Raw genomic sequence first — 20,630 nt, 5'->3', positions numbered from 1 at the left:
GTCTGATATCAAAATGCTTTGATCTCACATGAAATTGTGGATCTTTCGCAATTGATATAGCGCTCATATTATCACTGTTCAAAATTGCCAGTTCGGTCTGTTCAAAACCTATTTCTTTGAATAGATTTCGCAGCCATACCGTCTCTTTTGCAGCTTGAGCAAATGCCGTATATTCAGCTTCCATGATAGATAATGCGACAGTGTTATCGCACCCATGCCTACCAGGAAAACATATCCTGAGATCGATTTTCAATCATTGGCAAAATCGGCATCGAAATATCCCTCGAATTTACATTGTTCAAGGTATGGTTTCTGTCATGGTTTTTTACCTGATAAGTCATTAAAGGAACAAATGCTATCGGAAGCATATTATTTTTATCATTTCGCGTCGCACAAGAATCACGTGACCTAATGGGAGATAAGATAACAAGGCATCTAGTCACATGACCTCGGATCTCTCTCGGCATTGTCACGTAACACTGAGCCCCTCGGCATTGCATCATATGTTGCCATAGTCATGATGCAATATTGTGTGCTCAAAGAGAGCTCCGCCTCCATGGGTTATTATGAGGCAGCCAATCAGGATAATTAGGACATGTCGTATGATTGTAGCACTGACCAGTAGAATAGCGTGTGACTCGCTTAGGTAGTACTGTACAGTAGCACAACAATCATGTATATAACGACCAGGTCTAACGAGGAGAGACTCCAGTCTTATTCTCCTTCGTCCAGCACTACCATCACAGAGGGGTCATACCAGACACTCTCAGTGTGCTATACATCTATTTGCATTCCCACACTTTGTGATAGTGCCCCTTGCCTCACCAGTAAGTCTTCTCTGTGAACAGCAACTGCAGCCTCATTAGTGGACATGTCGTATCGCCACAGCTCGTCATTGTAGGCTTTTACCCAGAGACCCCCAAGGGGACTCATTGTTTGGGTTGTCTATCTTTGTTATCGGCGTGCCATGACATTAGAATAAGATGGACCTTTTACACCCCTACCAAGTGTCTATCACTGGTAGCTGCACATTTTTTCCCAGAGATACATCTGCCCAGGACAGGGCTCTGTTCCACATCACTTCCTTCATCACTTCAGGTCCCCCCTCATCTCAAGCTCTTAGCTTGAACTATTTCACCATGATGGTTCAAGCTAAGAGCTTTCTCAAGGATGGTATATCCATACATTTGGGTACTTGGTGGGTCCTTTGGGAGGTACCATAGTTGGGATTGTGCATGGTCATACTGGTGTGACCATTATATAATGTCATGGACTGACCATTTTCTGATGTGACATTTGGGCTGTTACTGACTTTTTTATGGGATGTTCTCAATGATCAGTGTTGTCACGTGGTGTCAGGGGGTCATTTGGGCAGTACCAAATGGGCTATTTGCAGCAATATTAGCTGCTAATTTTTGTCAAATCCTGGGCTTGAATTTTGTGCATACTATGCAAGGGCAAGGCTTTTTTGAACCATCACTTGAGATTACATAGTCTAATGTACTAGTACATCTAAGAAGATCAGAGGACAGCTGCCACATTCTTTCTGAGTCGATCCGTAGCTGTCATGATAGTTTGTGTGGACTACCCAAGTCATCGGATTGGATGCACCACATTAATTTTGGGTCAATCTGTAGCTGTCATGATAGTTTGTGTGGACCGTCCAAGTCATCAGATTGGGTGCACCGCATTAGTTTTGGGTCAATCCTAGCTGTTATGATATTTATAAGGACTGCCCAAGTCATCAGATTGGGTGCACCACATTAGTTTTAGGTCAATCCATAGGTGTTATAATATTTATAAGGACTGCCCAAGTCATCAGATTGGATGCACCACATTAGTTTTGGGTCAATCCATAGGTGTTATGGTCTGTAAGAACTGTCCACATCATTAAATTGGATTGACCATGCTTTGTGATGACTGTTCACATTATGAAATTGAACTGATTATATGCTCAATAGGTCAACACCACGCTGTGTTGAACATGTTCATCAGTTCCACATGGGCAGTCCATATGCATGAAAGGACTGTCCATATTATTGTTCTCTCAGATTTGTGTGCATTAACATATAATATGAAAGGCTGAATTATTTAACTAAATTTTAATCTCTATCTAGCTTATGGCCTACATGGAGGTGTCCATCATACAGAAGGTTCATGATTTCCCTCCACAATTTCAGCTCCAGATAAACTGAACTAAAAGTATACCCTGAACTGATCATTTGCATCTTAATTATTAGAGAAAATCAATTAATGTTCTACAATTTCACAGACAATACAATGTATGTATACTATAAGTCGATAAGAGACAAGACTTGCATGAACTGCCACTATGACCTCAAAAAAGCTTATAGAAGGGAAAAAAAGGTCATCAATCTCACCCAAATGATTGGACATTCGATACATATCAGTGAATGTAATGTCCTCGACTGCATCCAACAATTCAACCTCCTCTTCATCAGCCTCTGACGAGTTGAAATCACATTCTTCATCGTCGATATCCTCTGTTGTTGCTTCATGCTGTCATTCTTTAGTGGTGCTATCATCGTCGATCTCATCCCAGGCCCCAGTGACTTGGTACACGGCGGCATCATGAAGTTGTTCTTGTGAGGGATCCCAGGAGGCTGGCATCTCACGCGCACATGGTATGAAGCACACCTGCCCCTGCCATGTCATGCATAGGTTGCACAGATGATGACGCCAGAGATCGAGCTGGTATTTGAGGTCCTCGTCATCTCCTGTGCAGCAATGCAATGAAAAAGATGCAAAAAAACACTAAAAAAACTCACCAGCATCACCCGATGCATGCTCCAGGCAATTCCACTGCTCCATCAACCATTTCTGCATTGCACAGCGTTTCTCCTGCAATCTCGCCTCCTCCTCCTTGCAGCGGTCCACTAATAAAAGATTCTTGATACCAACACGTACCTTCTCATCACCAAGCCAAGGTGGGACTGGGCCGCTTTCGACTTCATCGTCCAGGCCAATATCCTGCCATATATCATCATCGACGTTGAGCTTAAACAGAACATTTGTTTCAATTGGGCGAGGGGCTATGGCAAAACGGGGGGGCTCGACGACCTTTCGTCAAGTCGGAGAGGTCCTTGCACAGCTTATTGTATGTCTTCGTGAGCTTTAAGATACCAGGCTCTCGACGCTTGACCGCAGACTCCATGTGACTTGTCAGCTTTCTATCTGTGAGAGATTCAGCAGAAGAATGTGATTCATAAAGAGGACTCACTATTAATGGTCTGTCGGTATGAACGTTCTAACCATTCAAGTTCGAACTTTCGTTGTGGTAAACGTTCACGTATGCACAACTTCAGAGTGCGCGCATTCATGCAAATCTGCAAAATTGAGTTGTTAGCCAGCGCGGTGAGCCTTGCATGATCATCAATGCTGAGGGCAGCTTTCTTACGTGTGATGGCTTGTGTGACCACGGTACGCTTGTCTCATGCTTCGTCTAATTGCACGTTGAGTTCGCTGATTGTAAGCAGGTCAATATCCCCCATGAGCCGCTGTTCGAGCTCATGCACTGTGGCTTTGTGGTTGTCAAGGACCTTCTGCAGCACGATTATGTTCTCAATCATTTCTTTAGCCTTGTTATTTGATCGTTCTTAATTGTATAGAGCTTGTTTGTCATCATTGTCAGCGAGAGAGGTGGAAATGACTTACTCAGCATTGGCCTTGTCTGCTGCTTTATCTGCTCTGCCCATTGCTTGCACAGTATATCCGTTCGGACTTTGCACTTGTCAAGTTCTTCCTCAGCAGCCATCCTTTTTGATCGACAACTGGCCCACTTCCTCCCAAGCCAATGCTCAAGCGATCGCAGTGACTGCTCATCCAAGTGCTTCACTTGGGTGTCGATGGTGAACAGCCATTGGTGATACTGAAAGCATGCGTTAGGTCTCGAATACTGCACTAACAGATATGCTTACCCCTGATATGTGCAGGCTCAGTATGAGAATTTTGATTGCGCTCCAAAAGTGCTCACAGCCCTCTCCATCCGTTAGGCCAAATCCGACACATTTTCGTGGATGATATATGACCTGGCAGGGCCACTGATGACCATAGGCATGGAATATTGAGATCACAAACAAAATGCGATTAGAAAAGTCCTGCAGGAAGCCCCACTTCACACAACTTCGGTGAAGCTGGCAGGCAATGTCATACAGCACACCTATGACTGCCGAGATAGGTAAGTGTTCAAAGAAACATTGAATCAACGTGAGCGCATAATGTTGCCGTTCACCCACTAAAGTCATATTGACAAGCCAAAGTACGCGGTCATGATGGCAGAGAAGTGCCATGAGCCCAGTGTCCACGAAGAACTGCATGCTTGCCTTCTCCCTCTTCTCGACTGTGGCAAGGAAGGAGTCTTGACAGCCATCCAGGACAGACTTCAGAATCGTGAGCATCCCCTCATAACCGTCGTCATCGCCACTGGCTGATGCTGTGGCTGACGCAGTTCAATTTTTGTTCTTGTGACCTGGGTGAGATGGACGACATTCCTCAACATAATCTTCCATCTCCTGCACGTCTTCATGAGAAATGAAGACACTGTCAGGGTGTTGCCTGGGAAGATCGCATTCATCACCTTTGCCCTTTCTGCGCTTCTGGGTAAAGCACACATCCAGACAGATGAGGAAGTTAGGCCTGAACATGACAATCTATCAGTAAGAGCCAATTGGTCACTATAAAAATATGCACATGCCATCTTCCCTGTGTGAGTACGAGCCTCCAAAGCACAGAGGGCATCACACTCTGAGATACTTGCTGGGCCTCGACCGATCGTCCTTGGCAGAAGGTTCCTCGGAAGAGGACCAATCAACTTCATAGCTGCAATCAGCCTCACAGCATTCTGCTGTAGATGCCACACTGGTTCCTCTACTGCTTTGTAATGAAGGTGAAGTTTCTGTAAATTATGACATCAACATGAGCCAATGATGATAAGGAAGAGGGGACATATGACGATTTGATGAACCTGCCAAATTACAAGACTGTTCATGGGATGACACCATATTGAGGAGGTTCGCACGAGAGGCCTCAATGCATGATTGAATAGTGTGACTTGTTGCATTGATCAGGTTCGAGTACCAAAGGAGCACATTGCCGAAGTGGCGCCGCAATGACTCCTACTTCAATTAGTAAGGTACCCGAAAACTAAGACTGATTGAAGCTCGTACACACCTTCGTAGACAGCTTATAATTGTGTTCCCCAAGAAAAGCCTCCAATGTCGCGCAGAATGCACTATTGTTTGGAGAAAGCCTCACGAACAGCTCCCGAATGAAGTGGAGCAAGTTCACGTCTACTGTGAGGGTCAGAACTTGTGGTGCACATGGAAATAGTCCACGCAAAATGAGTTGCAGGGCCACCGGAGAGCATACACAGGTGTTGATTGAAATTTTCTTAAGATCTGATGAAATGTCAGTCACCAGTGCACGAACGTTCATGAACTGTACTCACGTTCAAAAAAAACGCAAACAATGTTTACCTTTCTGACGTGGAAGCCACCACAGCTACAAAGCTTGTCGAGATGGCAGTTGATATGTCACAGAGAGCGTGTTTGATGGAGAAGTTCGAGATTTGGCTGAATAAGCGACAGTATTGTTTCTGTTGCCCATCGTTGCCATTGCCGCTCCTTCTTCCGCAGTTCGTGTGCACGTCGAAGATCGGGGGGTTCCTGAAGATGAGTGACGTGGACTGCATCGAACATGGAGTTGTGCCCAGGAAGTTCTGCGAGACCGCCAAAGGTATCATGGGTGGAAGGTGAAAGGGAGTGCACTGGCGATGATGGTCTCGGATCATGGTGCACTCAGCGTCTGCGTCCGAGGTCTGCTTGAGTGTAGTGGATATGACCAGGTAGGGTTAAGATCATCTCTGGGCCAGGCAAGAATAAGGTTTTGAGACCATTGGGACATCGAGTCTTGCATGTGAGTGACAGCTCGATCAAGTGGGTGTTCGCAGGGTCATTGTCATCTGCGCTATGCTTTGATGGGACAATTGAACTAGATGGATCGTCAACTCACTTCGAGGACAAGCCAGAACAGGATGGTAGTGTGGAGGGCGTAGGATAAATCGTCGTCGTGCTTTTCTCAGCCAGGCGAAGGTTTCGGTAGTATGCCTTAGGGCGCTGGAACGACATACTGAGGACATTATGCAAGCACAGAAACAGCGAATGTGATAACAGTGAGTGCGACTTAGATGCGAGACAGGGCACTAGTGGGTCCCATGATTGTAGTACAATCACTCACCACTGTGCTAAAATGAATGTGAACAAGTCCTTGAGGTTATTGTACATTGTAAGTCTTCATTGTACATAATTGTATGCACATTGTAGTAAGACTAGAAAACACTGTGCATCTCAGAGAATTGACAATGCATTGAGGTTTTGAACATTGTAGATCATCTGTGTACATGATTGTATGCACATTGTAATACAATAAGAAAGATATTGTTTCACACTGTGCATCCCAGAGAATTGACAATGCATTGAGGTTTTGAACATTGTAGATCATCTGTGTAAATGATTGTATGCACATTGTAATAGGTCCAGGGAAAGATTGTTTCACATTGTGCATCCTAGGAAATCGAGAATGTGATTCAGCCTAAAATGTAGTGCTATTGATGACATGAATAAATGTGTTAGCCCTCAAGCACACTGCAATGCAAGATCTTGATTATATTGTATATTTTAGTTGCTTGCAGGTGTTGATCATTCTTGCGAATAATATCATTTAAAGAGAGCTTCATAATCTATAATGTTAAATGTGGATTGAAAATCATCAATCTGCTTAAAATACAGCACACTTGTTCAGTGATAATGCACAATTATGTTATAAAAGAGACATAATATCGCAGATCAGCTTCAGCTATACCACAGTGAGAGGCAAATCAAAGTTATTCAATTTTTTTCTGAGATAACTGAAAGACTTCAAAGCTATAAAGAATAAATCAACAAATTCACTAAATTAAAAAAGGACATAGTAGAGTGGGCTAAGCTTGGTCACGCCACAAGAACACCTAATTCAGAATTATTCAATACACATCTCAACAGTGTGGGTGACAAGCTAAGTTCAACACATGATCTCAGCTTGACTCGCATGTTAACTTAAGGGATTAAGCTAGGCTGAAACTTGGACAGCTCATCAACTTATACGATGACATTATATAATCACTAGTATTTTTCAGAGCCCAGCTCAGCTTCAGCAGACTCAAGTTTACCAGAATTGCTAGCTGGGCCCTCTAACAGGGCTTGAGCTCAGTTTGAGCTCAGCCTGGCCTAAGCTCCAGACTTGTTACAGGCAACTGTACTTTGTGTCTGCAGTTCAATTATCGATGTAAATTTATAACATCATTATCATTTATTCATATTAGATCATCTCTCATTATTGCTCAGGCTTGACACATAGTGTGATCAATAAGCTGAGCCCAACTCGCAAACTCAGCTCAACTTGCATGTTGAGTCATTCAACTTAGAGAGTCAAGCCAAGCTGAGTTCTCAACTCAGACAGCTCGCTGACTCATCTGATGGCATTATATAATATGATGGCTGTGTTCTATTGGTCAATGTAAGAGAAATCATCATGAGACTGCATACTCAGTGTGATGCAATGCATTGAATTTCATAGTTATTGTTAAATTTTGAACTATTACATCTCTGACACGGTCAGCTACTTACTTCCAAATGTCCATTTTTATCTATGGTGGACTCACGAGTTGAGTCATGACTCACCTTAAGAAAACTCAGATGTTTAAGTTAACAGCGAGTTATGTCACTCAGCTCAGCTCAGTTCAGCTTAGTCTCACGCCATTGACACGTCACGACTCAGATAATGCAATAAAAATATCTAAATATTATGTAAGACCATAATAAGACAGGCTACATTCAGTCACATGATGATGATAGCTAAATTTGGACATATCTATTTTATAAACAAAATATCTAACTGGGCACCATAGCTTCGCACACATTTTTGAGCACATCATGGCTACATTGAAGCCACGCAAAATTTAAAACATTGTAGGTACATGACAGTGTTAAGTTTGCCAGTTCATCCTTTTCAAAATGAACAAAGGTAGATCTCGAGGTATTAGTTGGACATACGTGCTCGTTTGCTTGGGGATCCAGAACTATCTGTAGCAGAACGCTTTCGAGTGTCATGCATGGCCAGCTGTCCAAGCACCCATAGCACATCTTCAACAGCAAGTGTCACATCGACAACTTGTGCGTCTGAGTGAGCTGCTGCCACCCACCACGACAACGAAACAATGACCATGAACATACCGTTGCATCCACCACGGTCCAATCCCATCCAATTCAAGTCCTGCTCCACATTCTGTAAAAGCGGCCACTCTACACTCTGAACACGTCCGACAGGCTGAATGTTCCTCCACCAACCCTTTCAAGTTTCTGAAATCATCTTCACATTGATGGTGACTGCACTCGCTTTGTATGGACGAGCTTCCTTGATCCACTGTTTGATCTCTTCCGGACGTCCCTTTGATGCCAGCCAGTTTGCATGAGAACCATTCGGGTAGCCCAGGCGATATTCAAATGTGAGCCATGAGTTGACGAGAGTCTTCCAGGATTCAACACCGGTAACACCGGTGAAATATTGTCTCGCATCTTGTATCCAGGTGGGAAGGCCAGCCTCACCAATGCTCAGCTTCTCTGCAACAAAGGTAGGCACAGAGATTGATGCAAAAGCAGAGACTGGTGTCAGAACAGAAATTAGCGTGGCACTAATTGTGGAGGACAAGATTGGTGCAGTGCTAGTCATGGAGGACAAGGTCGGCACAGTGTCCTTAGTCACAGAGAGAAGGGTCGATATGGGAGTAACAGTTGACACAGAAGCAGGAGTCAGCGCAGCACTGCTTGTAGAAGCAGTGATCAGCGGCGGAGGTGCTTGAATAGAGGTCGATGTAGAGCCTGTCACACTGGAACCTTGTGCAGAATCTAATGGATCCACGATGCTGGTAGCGAGTAACTGACTGAAATGCATAGATTAGTGAGATCACAAAAGATTATGCAGACTACCGACGTACCTGTGACCAATAGCCAAAGTCTGATTTAATACTTCAGATCTGCCATGCTCTCACCTTTTCCCTTTCTTGACCTTGGCCTTGAGCTTCGCTAGATCATCATTGAGGCCTGATTGCTTGAACAGTGCATGCACTGCAGCAATATTCTGCTCTCTTTCATTGTCAAACTCATATGAATCTGGTGAGGACTCGTGTGGGGAGCCAGCATGTGCTGTAACTAAGAGTGAGTCTTCATTCTCTTTTGAGGCTTCCACAGACTCCAAGGGTGCATGAGTGGGCTGGAAGTTGAGAGTGCCAGAGTGTGAGGCAGGAGCGCTGGCATTTGTGGAGGAGCTTTCTTTCGTGTTGGGTAACCCCAGTCTCACCTCTCAATCAGGCACTGTAGAGTGAATTTAGTACTTTGATCAAATCACACTGCACACAGCCAAGGGCACTTACAATAGCATCTCTGTACAAACTCATGAAAGGGCATCTCCACTTTCTCCATCCAATCAGTGCTGATGATTTGCGAAAATGTGTGGCCTGAGTCCCTCGTTATCCCCGTATGGTATCTGGTTACTCCGGGTGTCAAGACGGAATGAGCCAAGTGGAGGTGAGTAACATATGCCATAGTTCTAATCTTTTTCAGCGTCGGATGCAGGCCACCGCAAATGATTGTTACTTTTCACCCAGTTTGCTCTTCGATTCTATCAAGAGCAACTTTCACCGTGCATGCAAGGTTGTCAATCACATTAATTTGAAAGTGAGCACGTTATCACAGCATCCAGAGAAAAGGCACATACTCGGACATCTCCTTCACCCTTTTCTGCTTCGCACTCTGTTCCTCATTCGGCAACTCCTCGTCCACCTCATCTTCGAAGTTAAATGGTGCTACACTTGACACGTCACAGAACTTTTCCACCTCAGCCTTCATGTCCTCTGTCTCCTCCATGAGTAGCTGCTTGACAAGCTCATTGCCACATACCCACTTGTTGTGAGGACCAGTGCCAGATGGAAGGGTACTGAGGTATGTCGCATACTTTTTGTCGATGATTGGCCATAGTTTCTCCGTATAGAGCTTGTAATAGGCTTGATACGCGTGCAATCTCTGCTTGTGGCCCTTTGTCAAGTCGAGCACCTTCTTCGAACCACTGCCAGATGATGTAATGTGTGTATGGTTATCAAACCACCATCGCAGGTGCTGCAAGATTCCATCAGAAGCAGTGATGATCAGGTGAGTTGCATTGACGTACTTTCTTCGTCTTTTCTGTTACAATGACATTGGCAGCCTCTTTGCTGCCATTCACCTGCTGTAGCTCCTTTGCAGTGGGTGGATCAACACCAAACTCACTGAACCAAGCTTCAGAGGTGGACAACATGAAAGCGGAGGTGGTTTTGATCTCCTGAGCATTCAAGAATGCTGCCCTCCTGTGTTCGAGCCATATGTTCTGTGTTTCTGATGTCCATTCTTTTCCAGACATACTGGCAACAGTGAGGGAAAGGAACAGATGTGCGATGCATTCACAGGTGTATCTCACGAATCGTTCAAAACGTTTCGCAGCTGAAGCCACTACTCTACCAGGTACAATGCTCAGGCTGCAAGTACAGCAACAATTGCCAGAAACTGCACAAATGGATAATGTGATATTCATCTCTAACTGGTGAGCTGAATGTCCTGCCCCTCTAGCCGTCATCCTCTCCATATGCCTCCATCCACATCTCCATCTCTGTCCATCCTGTCACTGCGCTGCTCAATCCCAGGCAGGAGTGGTATATTGGTCTCACTGAAATCATTTTTACAGCTCAGACCGCTTCACAAGTCACACGCGGCATTTGCTGCCTGACATTTCGAGTACTTTCTGTCTTTGCCAATTTTAACTGGCTGCCAGTTCGTGGGCGCATAAGCGGCTCGATCGAGTCTTGGCAGCGGTCAATGTACGCTGCTGTGATTTCATTGCCTTTCCCAGTCTAACACCAGTTTTCTCCACCCTAGCATGACATGCGTAACTCCACTTTCAATTGGGGTCTCTTGTCGGACAGGTAGAGATTAACAGTAAGTTCGACATTTTCATGGGCTGAATGTTTTTATATTATTTTGTAGCACCACCATCCTCAGAAGATGAGGAGCATCTATACCTGTTTTACATGGAACCATGGTATGTAGCCACTGCAGGATAACGATGTGCATGCTCATGACTAGTCAGAATGGTCGACGTGGTTGTCTGTGCCGATCAATGTTGATTCATTTGCAGTACGAAGTTAGCCCATCACACAAAAAGTGCACCACTCTCAGATGCATGCAAATTTGGGCCAAAATATGTACAGAATGTCCTAAGGTAAATTCATGCTCCCTCATCCTGCTGCACTCACAAGATCTATGTGACAGCAAAGGCAGGATGCTATGCTGCATGCCCGCTCAACCTTCCCCCAATCCCGATGCCCCAACTAAAAAGCCTCTCGCCCTCCTTCTGCCCCTGCTCCTGTCCCTTCCCTGGCTCACTACCAACTGCATTTCCAAGCATCTGCACACACGAATCTGACTCATCATGCATACCCACACTCACCGAAATGACAATGTTCATCGCAAATGCCACAATATCTGGCAGAGGCGTCCCCGGGCCCTCACCCTCGCTCGAGCTCTCCGCATCGTGATCGTGGTGCTGCGTCGGGCTGAGCATTGGCATATCCACTTCTCCTTCAGCCCATTCTTCATCCATGGCTTGTTACATGACCTCTCTGATTGAAGGTACCCGCTGCTTGGGAAGGCCTTCCACCGGCATCGGCATCAGCTTATGTGGGTACTCCGGGTTCAGCAACGCTGAAGGCAGTGACGGCGGAAGCGGCATCAGGTATGGGCTTGGTTTTGCACTCAATTCTTCTGATGTCTTATGCTGCTCTCCTTCAGCTGCATTCTGCATTTCCTCGACCATGGCATGCACTTTGCCTTTGGCGAGTGCCTCAGGCTCAGATACACCGATGTTCAACATGATGTCAACCTCCTCAGAGGACTCCGAGCTGGCTGTGGTCATGGATTCGAAAGACACCTCGATGATTGTCACGAGTGGTGTCACTTGCCCCAGCTCCTCCTCCCGAAGTGTATTGCAGATGATGTATTAGATATACAATGCTCATAAGTTGAAGAATGATGTTTAAAAGCCGTAGACCTTCTTAAAATATGTTTTATTCACTCTATATCATTGTTCTGGGTAAGCAGCCATAACGATCATCCAGAAAAGCCACATACCCTCACCCGAAGATAGTCAGGGCATGATCAGTGATGGCTTGTTCATACTTGTGCACGCCCTGCTGTAGAAGCTCAAATTCCTGATGATAGATGGCGACAAGCCAGCAAGTGCAATGCAGATCAGTGCTTCTGCTAATGAGCAAGCCCTGCTTCCTGACATCGAGTTTCGTCAGATAAAAATGCAGCCATGTAGAACTGTGCACCCTGATGAAGTCGGACTTGAGGTCTTGCAATTCTTTCCATAGCTAGATCTCCACACGAGCCATTTGCAGTGTGCGTTCTGGGTCATGCTGACTGGACTTGCGAGCAATAGGATTGTCATACACACTGCGCTTCAGTTGAATAAAATGAAAATAACACGATGCTGATTCCTGAATACTCACCAACGTAGACCATGCGCTTTCTGACGCATTTTCTCCCTCGCAGCGGCCTGATCCCTCTTGCTCAACTTCCTGCGAGAGGCTCAAATGCTTGCATTATAATATTGCTGACATCGCAGATGTGCCTGACAGTGGCTGATGAGGCTGCACAAATTAGCAACAAAGCGGTCATTGTAGTACACGGAATTGACCTGATATAATAAGTTCTTGCTGGAAGGTGCTCCTCATAAAATAGCCAGTCATTGCTATCTTCAAGTAACTGATTCATGGTGCACAGTAGTATGAGCGTGCATAGATGAAGCCAGACGCTGAATGTTGCAACGTTGAGTGAGCGCGCGAAGCACTGGACGGGTGGCTGAAGTGTCGTTCAAGCTCATCAAACCTTACTGTAGCATGAGGTTCTTCCCAAGAACACTTCAATTTGTCAAGGTTGCTCGGGGCAATGCTAACACGATTTTTGAAATCATTTTCGGATTTTTCCGTCCGCAAGCACTGCAATGGGAGTGTGAAGATGGTGTTTTCTGCGGCTGCGAGTATGGACCCAGCAAGCGCCGAGCGTGACACACCCCTGTGGCCTGGCTTATGAGCTGGAGAGTGGGAAAATTGGGAATCAATGCATATAATTAATCTGTGATCTATTGACGGCACCGTGAACAGGATTTACGCTTGCGAGGCATGGATTGCGTTCACAATAAGCCCAGGGTAGAAGATCACAAACTGTGCATGCTCAGCCACAAGCATGACATGGTGTCACTCAATGTGGTGGCTAATAACCTCGTCTGAGCTCAGGGTCGTGGGTCGCATCATATCTACATACTTTATATCTCTTCTGAGACATATCAGATTGGTTCGCAATTTTCGTATTCAGTGTACGCATAAAGAACATTCACCCTAGAAATTATTTGACTGGTGTGACTATGGGTGATGCATTGCTCATGGGCGTCTGGCCACCTTTCTCTTTGTCCGAGATATCTCTTTTTCCCGTGTTCACGATTCTGTACTTCACGTCCTGCTTCCAGGTCCCCATTTTCAGCTCGTCCTCCCCAACATCAGACCTCTGTACTCAATCGCTCATGTTTTTATGGCAGTCTGTGCCCCCCTTCTCGCGCTGTGGCTTGGAGCAGCACCGCAACCTGGCTGCAACGGTCTCGCTTCTGCAGCTCGTCCCTCCACTATCGTGACCTGTGTGCTCAGCTGCTCTTCTATACAGTGCAATCTGGTGCATCACTGGTCCTCGCTTTGGATATGGGCAGCACCACAACCTGGCCACAATGCAGCTATCACAGTCCTCTGCAGCATGGGTTCCAAGGTGCTTGAGTAGAGTCGCTGAGCGGCATCGGAGGTACATTAACCTGCTCTACTGTTTTGCAATCTGAGTCCCTCTAATATCACTATGCTATATTCCTTCAGGATGTGCCAGGACACCTGAAGGGATGCAGATAGGAACAGATGGCATGGAGAATGCTTCAGCCGCCATCGACACTGTGGTGAGTACTGCCCATCCCTCTTCTTTTCTCTGCATAAGATGTGATGTCTTACTACTTCAGTTCATGATGAGGCCAATCTGGAAGGGGCTTGGGCTTGGTATGTTCTGCATTCTGACTTGGTGCGCCATCTGTTGCTGCTCAGATTCTCTCTCTCTCAGTGATGCTGTCATTCTAGACCGCTCATAGCTGATTTGCATATACTATCGACATTATCTGAGTCTGAAAGGAGTGACATCGTCGTGACAGTCTTTCAATACATCAGATACATTTTGACATTCTGCTGACATCCTACCCTTGAAGCTCGAAGCTCATATATATTTCAGGCATGGCGCATGGCAGCTCTCGCACTCAACAATTATTGTGCCACATGGAGGCTGCTCTGCATGTTGGCTATGCTTTGCTGGATAAGGTGAGTCGAGTGTTTCATGTTGTCATCAGGATGGGATACTTATCGCATGTCATCCTAAAGGCTCTGATACTGGACTTTATAATGCGCGCTGTGATACGCACTCTATTCCGGCAGAGGTTGCGCAAAATCGACCATGGCTTGTTCGAGGCCAATCATACTGCGAAGATGGAATGGTTTGAGTGGGTGCGAGCAAGAGATAGCATCGCAGATCATATGAAGAAAGCGAATGAGCATCATTATGAGGTGCAAAGTGTGTCGATAATACGTCAAGCATGCTAACGAACACACTGCAGATTTCAACGAAGTTCATGCTGTCCTGTTCTACTGTCTGATGGGGAAGCCGACATCATCTAGGTATGGTTCTATATTCTTTGAATGAGTATCACCTTAGATACATGTGTGATGTTGCTAGAAAGTGACCAATCAATGAGATTTGAATTATATTCAGAGATACTGTCAGATGCATGTAAATGCGCGAACACCCTCTATGCACAATGTATAGCAATTGGGCAGCTATTGGTTGTTAGTCCACATGTGGCCCATCTCGGTGAGGCTAGTGCTCAGCGCAGTCTCAACTTTTCGGCTTCTTGCTGCATGCATCATCATTGCCAGATTATTCCCTCTCATGGCAGAATCAAGCAAACGTACTGGCTCATCCCAGTGCTCTTGCACTGCAAAGAAAACACGCCGAGTCACCATCACTGATGATAAGCCTACCATGTCTGCGAACGTTCAATGGTCATACACACTGCATACGACAAAGAGTGGGTGCCTAGGACAATGAGTGAGACACGTACAAGTCAAGCCGGTGCAGCACCCTGACTTGAAAGTCCAAGACAATGATCAGGACGGAGCTACTTGTGTTGCAGATGACAATGTCACAGATAGCATGGACTTGGGAGAAGGGGGAAAAAAAGAGAGATCATAGCGATAAACGTGCATCGGTATGTGAGCAGCTGACGATAGTAACCCTTATGCTGACCGTAAGTGTAGGAGAAGATCTTGAATTGGCTGCCTTTTTGCCAGACATTTCTGGAGGAGCTAATCCATATAGATGGGCTTGCAGATGCATTTTCTCATCAGACCTGCCAGAACTGTGCAAGCTTAGGAAGCTTTCGCTGTCATGAATGCACCGGGAAGCCTCTTCTGTGCAAGACATGCATTCTTGGTGCTCATTCTGATCTCTCGCTTCACCGCATTGAGGTACATTATTCATTCTTGCTCAACCTACTTACTATCTTAACCCGCTCATATTTCAGCATTGGAATGACACGTTTTTTGAGAGCACAACATTAGCATCTCTCAGCTACATTTATCGACTAGGTCATGCAGGAAAACCATGCCAAAGTCCAAGCAAACCATATCTGCTTTGTGTATGTGACATCAACGGCATCCACGACATCAAGGTCTGCTTCTGTCAGTGTAGTGGACTCTACGAGGGCCTCACGTACCGCTGGCAACAACTTCTGCATGTTGGTTGGTTCCCTGCAAGTACTGATCGAGCACAGACCACCTTCACATTTCAAGCTCTGGAATTCTTTCACCATCTCACTTTACAAGGAAAGATGAATCTCTACGACTTCTTTCAAGCTCTTCGGCAGATTACCAACAATTCTGGCACTCATGTGGTATCAGTAAGGGTCGATTACCTTCATGATTATGAATGTCTTCTGAGCCGGCTGATAGAATCGCTACAAGCAAGTGGCACACGTCATCCGCATATGGCGTCATATGAAGATGTTGAAGAGAGCAGTGCGTGGTCATGATCCAGATGGTGTTGATGCCACACAAGAAGGAGAGCTCACCGTGGAGTGCCCAGCCTGTCCCCATCCTGGTCACAATCTACTGGAAGACTGGGAGCGTGCACCTCCTGAACTTTCGTGAGTATATAGGTGTATCTTATCATGCATTCTCTCTCACACAGATTGCTCAATCCAGTTGGCTGTACGTACTATTTCTCATGGTGGACGCAAACTTCCACATCTGCTGCAAAGACTGAGATTTGACCGATGTCCATCTGTCACCGGGTTGGGCATACTACGTGGAGGAAGTGTGCTATCTCAAGCATGTTGAGCAACATGCTCACTTAGAGGAGGTATGTGCAGCAGCATTGTCTCCCACTGAGCAATAGCATATTCAGCCATATTCTCACAGGAGAATACCTGCACTGCGGAGCACAATGCAATAATCAAAGCAAATCTTTGCAAGGAAGGCTACCTGGCATCTGGAGTCAGTGCTGTGCTCTGTGCCCGCCATGCATTTGTCCACAAGAAGGGAGTCGGAGACCTTCAGAAAAGAGAAAAGTGAGTCGCTTATCGCATTTTCTGCAGTGTGGGTAAAACCCTGATGAGTGATAGATTCTGCAACATCGACTATCTCATTCTATCCACCCTCACATCGCTTGTTCTCCTCTGGCTCTTTCTTACCTATGACATCGCATGCCAGTTTAGCAAGAACTTCCAGAAGCGAAATGCTACATACCATGAAGACCTCCATCTCGAATTTGATCGTATCAATATTCGCTGGGGAATACCGAAAAAACATCTTCCAGCTCACAGCGCCAACCATGCATGATATTCTCTCAACTATGTTCAGCATGTGGGGCACACATATGGTGAGGGCATCGAGTTGAGCTGGTCACACATGAATCCAATTGCAATGAGCGTACAGGAGATGGGAACTGCGATGCGTCAAGAGATACTCGACGATCATTGGGGTGCATGGAATTGGGGAAAGATAATTAATCTCAGTATGTTCTTCCATTGCTTGGGTCGCGTAAGCTCTCATGTCACACATGATACAGTTCCAGGCAAGCACATGCAAAATTCATACAAGGAGGCAGTCTCAATGCGCCAGAAGCACCGAGATATATTCAACAGATTTTCGAATACATTTGTACCAGCAGTAATCAAGGAATGGGAAGATATTCATGAGGCTTGGCAGCAGAATCACGATCATAAGCCTGACCCTTTCGAAGAGCCAACCTCCAGTACGTCTTCACATATCAATGTTGCTCGACAACATAAATGATGGCGCATATAGTGTGGACGATGAATGCAGTCCACCTACAACTGGCACAAGAAGATGCCGCTGAAGCTGCTCGTGGACATGTAGCACCTCATGAAGTGACTGCCAGTGTATTCCTTCAGCTCAGCTTAGAGCTAGAAGGTCAAGTGTATGTAAAAGCATCATGTCTCACCGTACCAAATTTAACAGCATCATAGCCATGTATCACAGCTCAAGTCTATCAGAAAAAGTGACGCCATGCGTGCTGACTCTCAACAGAAACAGAATGTGCTGTATCATTGCATTCAAGGGTGGTGCACGTTGCAGGACATTTACATGCCCATAGCGGCACAGCTACGTGCTCTGTACATCAGCATTGAAGAAATAGCAGAAGAGTCAGACTATGCAGCTAACGATATGAAGCTATGGTTGCCATCATCCCTTTCTGTTGCCTTGCAAAGCTCCGAAGCATTGCGCAATCTTGTCATGAAGGAGACACGGCTTCGCATTGCTCAAGCTGATGATGCACTTGCAGAAATTCGTCAGTTACGTCGTGTTCTCATGGAGGTCCGTCAATTTCGCAAGATGAATGTATCCGGCACTGGACAAAAAGCAAATACGAGAATGCGTACATTATTTATGCGTTTCACAGACAAGATCCAGCATGCGATCTCCACCTATTGTGTCGCTCATGCTGCCCTCTCCGTACTTGATCCTGGTGGTGACTGGTCAAATCGCTTTCTTGTTCTGGAAGAGAAGCACATCTCTGGACCAAGGTGTGATGATGATAGAATGGGAGAGGGCCAGTATGAGCTATCCTGGATCTGGTGTGTCAAATGCCCAGATGGGACCGCTATCAGTGAGGAGGTCTCGAATACCAGTGAGTACAATGATAGCATGCACGTCGAGTGGGCACATACAAAGGCACAGGCAGATAGATGGGCTGAGGAGAAGCAACTCCTGGAGGAGGAGATGTAACGAGTGATTGAGTATCTCAGGTGGAAGGTGAGATGGTGGTGTCAGCATGCAGGTAAATGCACTGATGTCTCTCCATCCCTGGCATGTGGGCTTCATGCCTATGCTGAAAAAGAGGCTGCAATCTTTCAAAAACTCTCCGTCAAGTTCATGTCCATGTGGCTGCCATTGCTGCACAAGGCTGGCACAGTTCCAGAATGGGCCAAGGATTTTACAGATGCAATGTGCAAATCTATCAAAGAGAAAGGGTCTGAGGATGAAGTTGAGGCTGAGTCTGACATTCCTGAAGATGATTTGTAGTATTTAGGTAGTGCTTGAGATTTATATGCTTGTCTTATGGCTGGTTTCACTGTACCAAGGTCTAAAATTCAAAAGATATGTTGTATCCAAACTCAGATAATTATTGACAACTTGAATTTTAATTTGCATTATATACAAGGTTCCTGCAAGCTATGAGAAGAGAGATGCCTATGTGTCTCAGATATACCTGAAGCTTGAAGCACACTGTGCTACTACTTGATTCAGTTGGATGCACCACATTTTGTAGAGCCCTGTAAAATGAAGCACAATGTCAATACTGGCTGGCAGAACAATTGACAATGTGGAAAATATATAGCAGTGGCCAAATACAATGTTTATCAACCATCTCTGAGCAATTCACAATGTCACAAAAAATGCCCACCAAATGATTGACATTGTCAAACAAGCGTGACATGAATGATACACAACTATCTGCAAGTGATTCACAATGTTATATAATAGTGAGAATATTGTAATACATTGTGTCAACCTGCAGAAATAATGGCTCCAGAATTATTGACAATGTGGATATATATAGCAACAGTCAAATACAATGTTGATCAATCATCTTTTAATAATTCACGACATCAAAAAATGCCTCATCAGATGATAGACATTGTCAAATAAGCATGACGTAAATGATACACAATTACCTGCAAGTAATTCACATAATGGTGAGGATATTGTAATACATTGTGTCAACCTGCAGAAATAATGGCTCCAGAATCATTGACAATGTGAATATATATAGCAACAGTCAAATACAATGTTGATCAATCATCTTTGGGTAATTCACAATGTCAAAAAATGCACCACCAGATGAAAGACATTGTCAAACAAGCATGACGTGAATGATACACAATTATCTGCAAGTGATTCACAATGTTATATAATAGTGAGGATATTGTAATACATTGTGTCAACCTGCGGAAATAATGGCTCCAGAATCATTGACAATGTGGATATATATAGCAGGAGTCAAATACAATGTTGATCAATCATCTCTGGATAATTTACAATGTCAAACAATGCTTTACTACACGATTGACATTGTGAAATGAGAGTGCTGTGAATGATTTACATTAATATTCAGATAATGCACAATGTTATGCAGTGGTGAGAATATTATAACACATTGTGTACAACCTGAAGGACTTGTTCACAAATGTTTTAGCACAGTGGTGGATGATTGTACTACAATATTGGGAACCACAGCTGACTCAAACACTTAATTTACCGATCACCACAGCCACAGTCACGATGAGAACTGTAATCATCAATCAGATGCCATTTTGTGGTGATCAATCGGCACCCACTTTCGATCCTGATCAGCTAAGAACACTCTTTCACTTCTTTGATGACCTAGAAATCCTATTTACGTGTTGCCAAGTCACGAATGAAGCAGAAAAGAAGCTTTGGTTGAAACGCTATCTCAATATAGACGTTGTCGATCTAGTCGAGTCACTTCTGGAGTATTCCGATCCAGCGAAGACTTATGTCGATTTGTGACAAGCCATACAGGAGCTGTATCCAGGGGCAGATACAGAGCGCAAATGGGAAGTTCGAGACATGGATCTCTTAGTCGGGGAGCGAGCCCGACTGGGAATTCAGACGATCGCAGAACTAGGAAACTATCATCGGGAGTTCCTAGCCATCACCTCATTTCTCATTGGCAAGAATTGCATTTCGGAGTCAGAACACAATCGCGCATTTGTTCGAGGATTTTCACCAGAGTTATGGAGTCAGATTTCGCAGCGCCTGCAGCTGAAGCAGCCAGACCACTATCCAGATGATCCCTACTTGG

The 20,630-nt window shown here is 45.1% G+C and overlaps 6 protein-coding genes across 6 annotated transcripts; 2 read left to right on the top strand and 4 right to left on the bottom strand.

Moving 5' to 3' along the window:
- Window positions 1–2,523: 2,523 nt before the first annotated feature.
- Window positions 2,524–5,454, bottom strand: LAESUDRAFT_737664 (uncharacterized protein; the record flags this gene model as incomplete). Its single annotated transcript, XM_040910812.1, has 11 exons — window positions 2,524–2,738; window positions 2,790–3,053; window positions 3,082–3,195; window positions 3,242–3,446; window positions 3,474–3,616; window positions 3,676–3,889; window positions 3,939–4,459; window positions 4,490–4,656; window positions 4,762–4,796; window positions 5,019–5,135; window positions 5,191–5,454. The coding sequence occupies 11 exons, from the start codon at window positions 5,452–5,454 to the stop codon at window positions 2,524–2,526; spliced, it is 2,259 nt and encodes a 752-aa protein (XP_040762876.1).
- A 4,646-nt stretch (window positions 5,455–10,100) lies between these two features.
- Window positions 10,101–10,491, bottom strand: LAESUDRAFT_617064 (uncharacterized protein; the record flags this gene model as incomplete). The annotated part of the gene is made up of 2 exons (XM_040903228.1): window positions 10,101–10,226; window positions 10,279–10,491. Coding segments are annotated over 2 exons (339 nt in total), but the record flags the coding sequence as incomplete, so codon positions are not given.
- Window positions 10,492–11,424: 933 nt separating this feature from the next.
- LAESUDRAFT_781685 (uncharacterized protein) lies at window positions 11,425–12,054 on the bottom strand (the record flags this gene model as incomplete). The annotated part of the gene is made up of 3 exons (XM_040913854.1): window positions 11,425–11,547; window positions 11,590–11,695; window positions 11,753–12,054. 3 exons carry the CDS (start codon window positions 12,052–12,054, stop codon window positions 11,425–11,427), a joined length of 531 nt encoding a protein of 176 aa, XP_040762874.1.
- A 460-nt stretch (window positions 12,055–12,514) lies between these two features.
- LAESUDRAFT_715155 (uncharacterized protein) lies at window positions 12,515–13,395 on the bottom strand (the record flags this gene model as incomplete). Its single annotated transcript, XM_040907120.1, has 5 exons — window positions 12,515–12,596; window positions 12,653–12,721; window positions 12,841–12,908; window positions 13,037–13,236; window positions 13,368–13,395. 5 exons carry the CDS (start codon window positions 13,393–13,395, stop codon window positions 12,515–12,517), a joined length of 447 nt encoding a protein of 148 aa, XP_040762873.1.
- A 1,108-nt stretch (window positions 13,396–14,503) lies between these two features.
- On the top strand, window positions 14,504–14,824 carry LAESUDRAFT_656523 (uncharacterized protein; the record flags this gene model as incomplete). The annotated part of the gene is made up of 2 exons (XM_040904624.1): window positions 14,504–14,545; window positions 14,606–14,824. 2 exons carry the CDS (start codon window positions 14,504–14,506, stop codon window positions 14,822–14,824), a joined length of 261 nt encoding a protein of 86 aa, XP_040762872.1.
- Window positions 14,825–15,384: 560 nt separating this feature from the next.
- LAESUDRAFT_737663 (uncharacterized protein) lies at window positions 15,385–18,826 on the top strand (the record flags this gene model as incomplete). The annotated part of the gene is made up of 16 exons (XM_040910811.1): window positions 15,385–15,489; window positions 15,805–16,170; window positions 16,232–16,406; window positions 16,546–16,640; window positions 16,700–16,848; window positions 16,903–16,948; window positions 17,141–17,294; window positions 17,355–17,534; window positions 17,588–17,720; window positions 17,770–17,839; window positions 17,879–17,909; window positions 17,934–17,979; window positions 18,013–18,179; window positions 18,204–18,378; window positions 18,412–18,525; window positions 18,550–18,826. The coding sequence occupies 16 exons, from the start codon at window positions 15,385–15,387 to the stop codon at window positions 18,824–18,826; spliced, it is 2,283 nt and encodes a 760-aa protein (XP_040762871.1).
- Window positions 18,827–20,630: the final 1,804 nt, after the last annotated feature.

This window comes from Laetiporus sulphureus (assembly GCF_001632365.1).
Source record: "Laetiporus sulphureus 93-53 unplaced genomic scaffold LAESUscaffold_28, whole genome shotgun sequence".
NCBI lineage: Eukaryota > Fungi > Basidiomycota > Agaricomycetes > Polyporales > Laetiporaceae > Laetiporus > Laetiporus sulphureus.
Note: the sequence above shows the minus strand (reverse complement) of the source record. Positions and strands in the feature narration are given on the sequence as shown.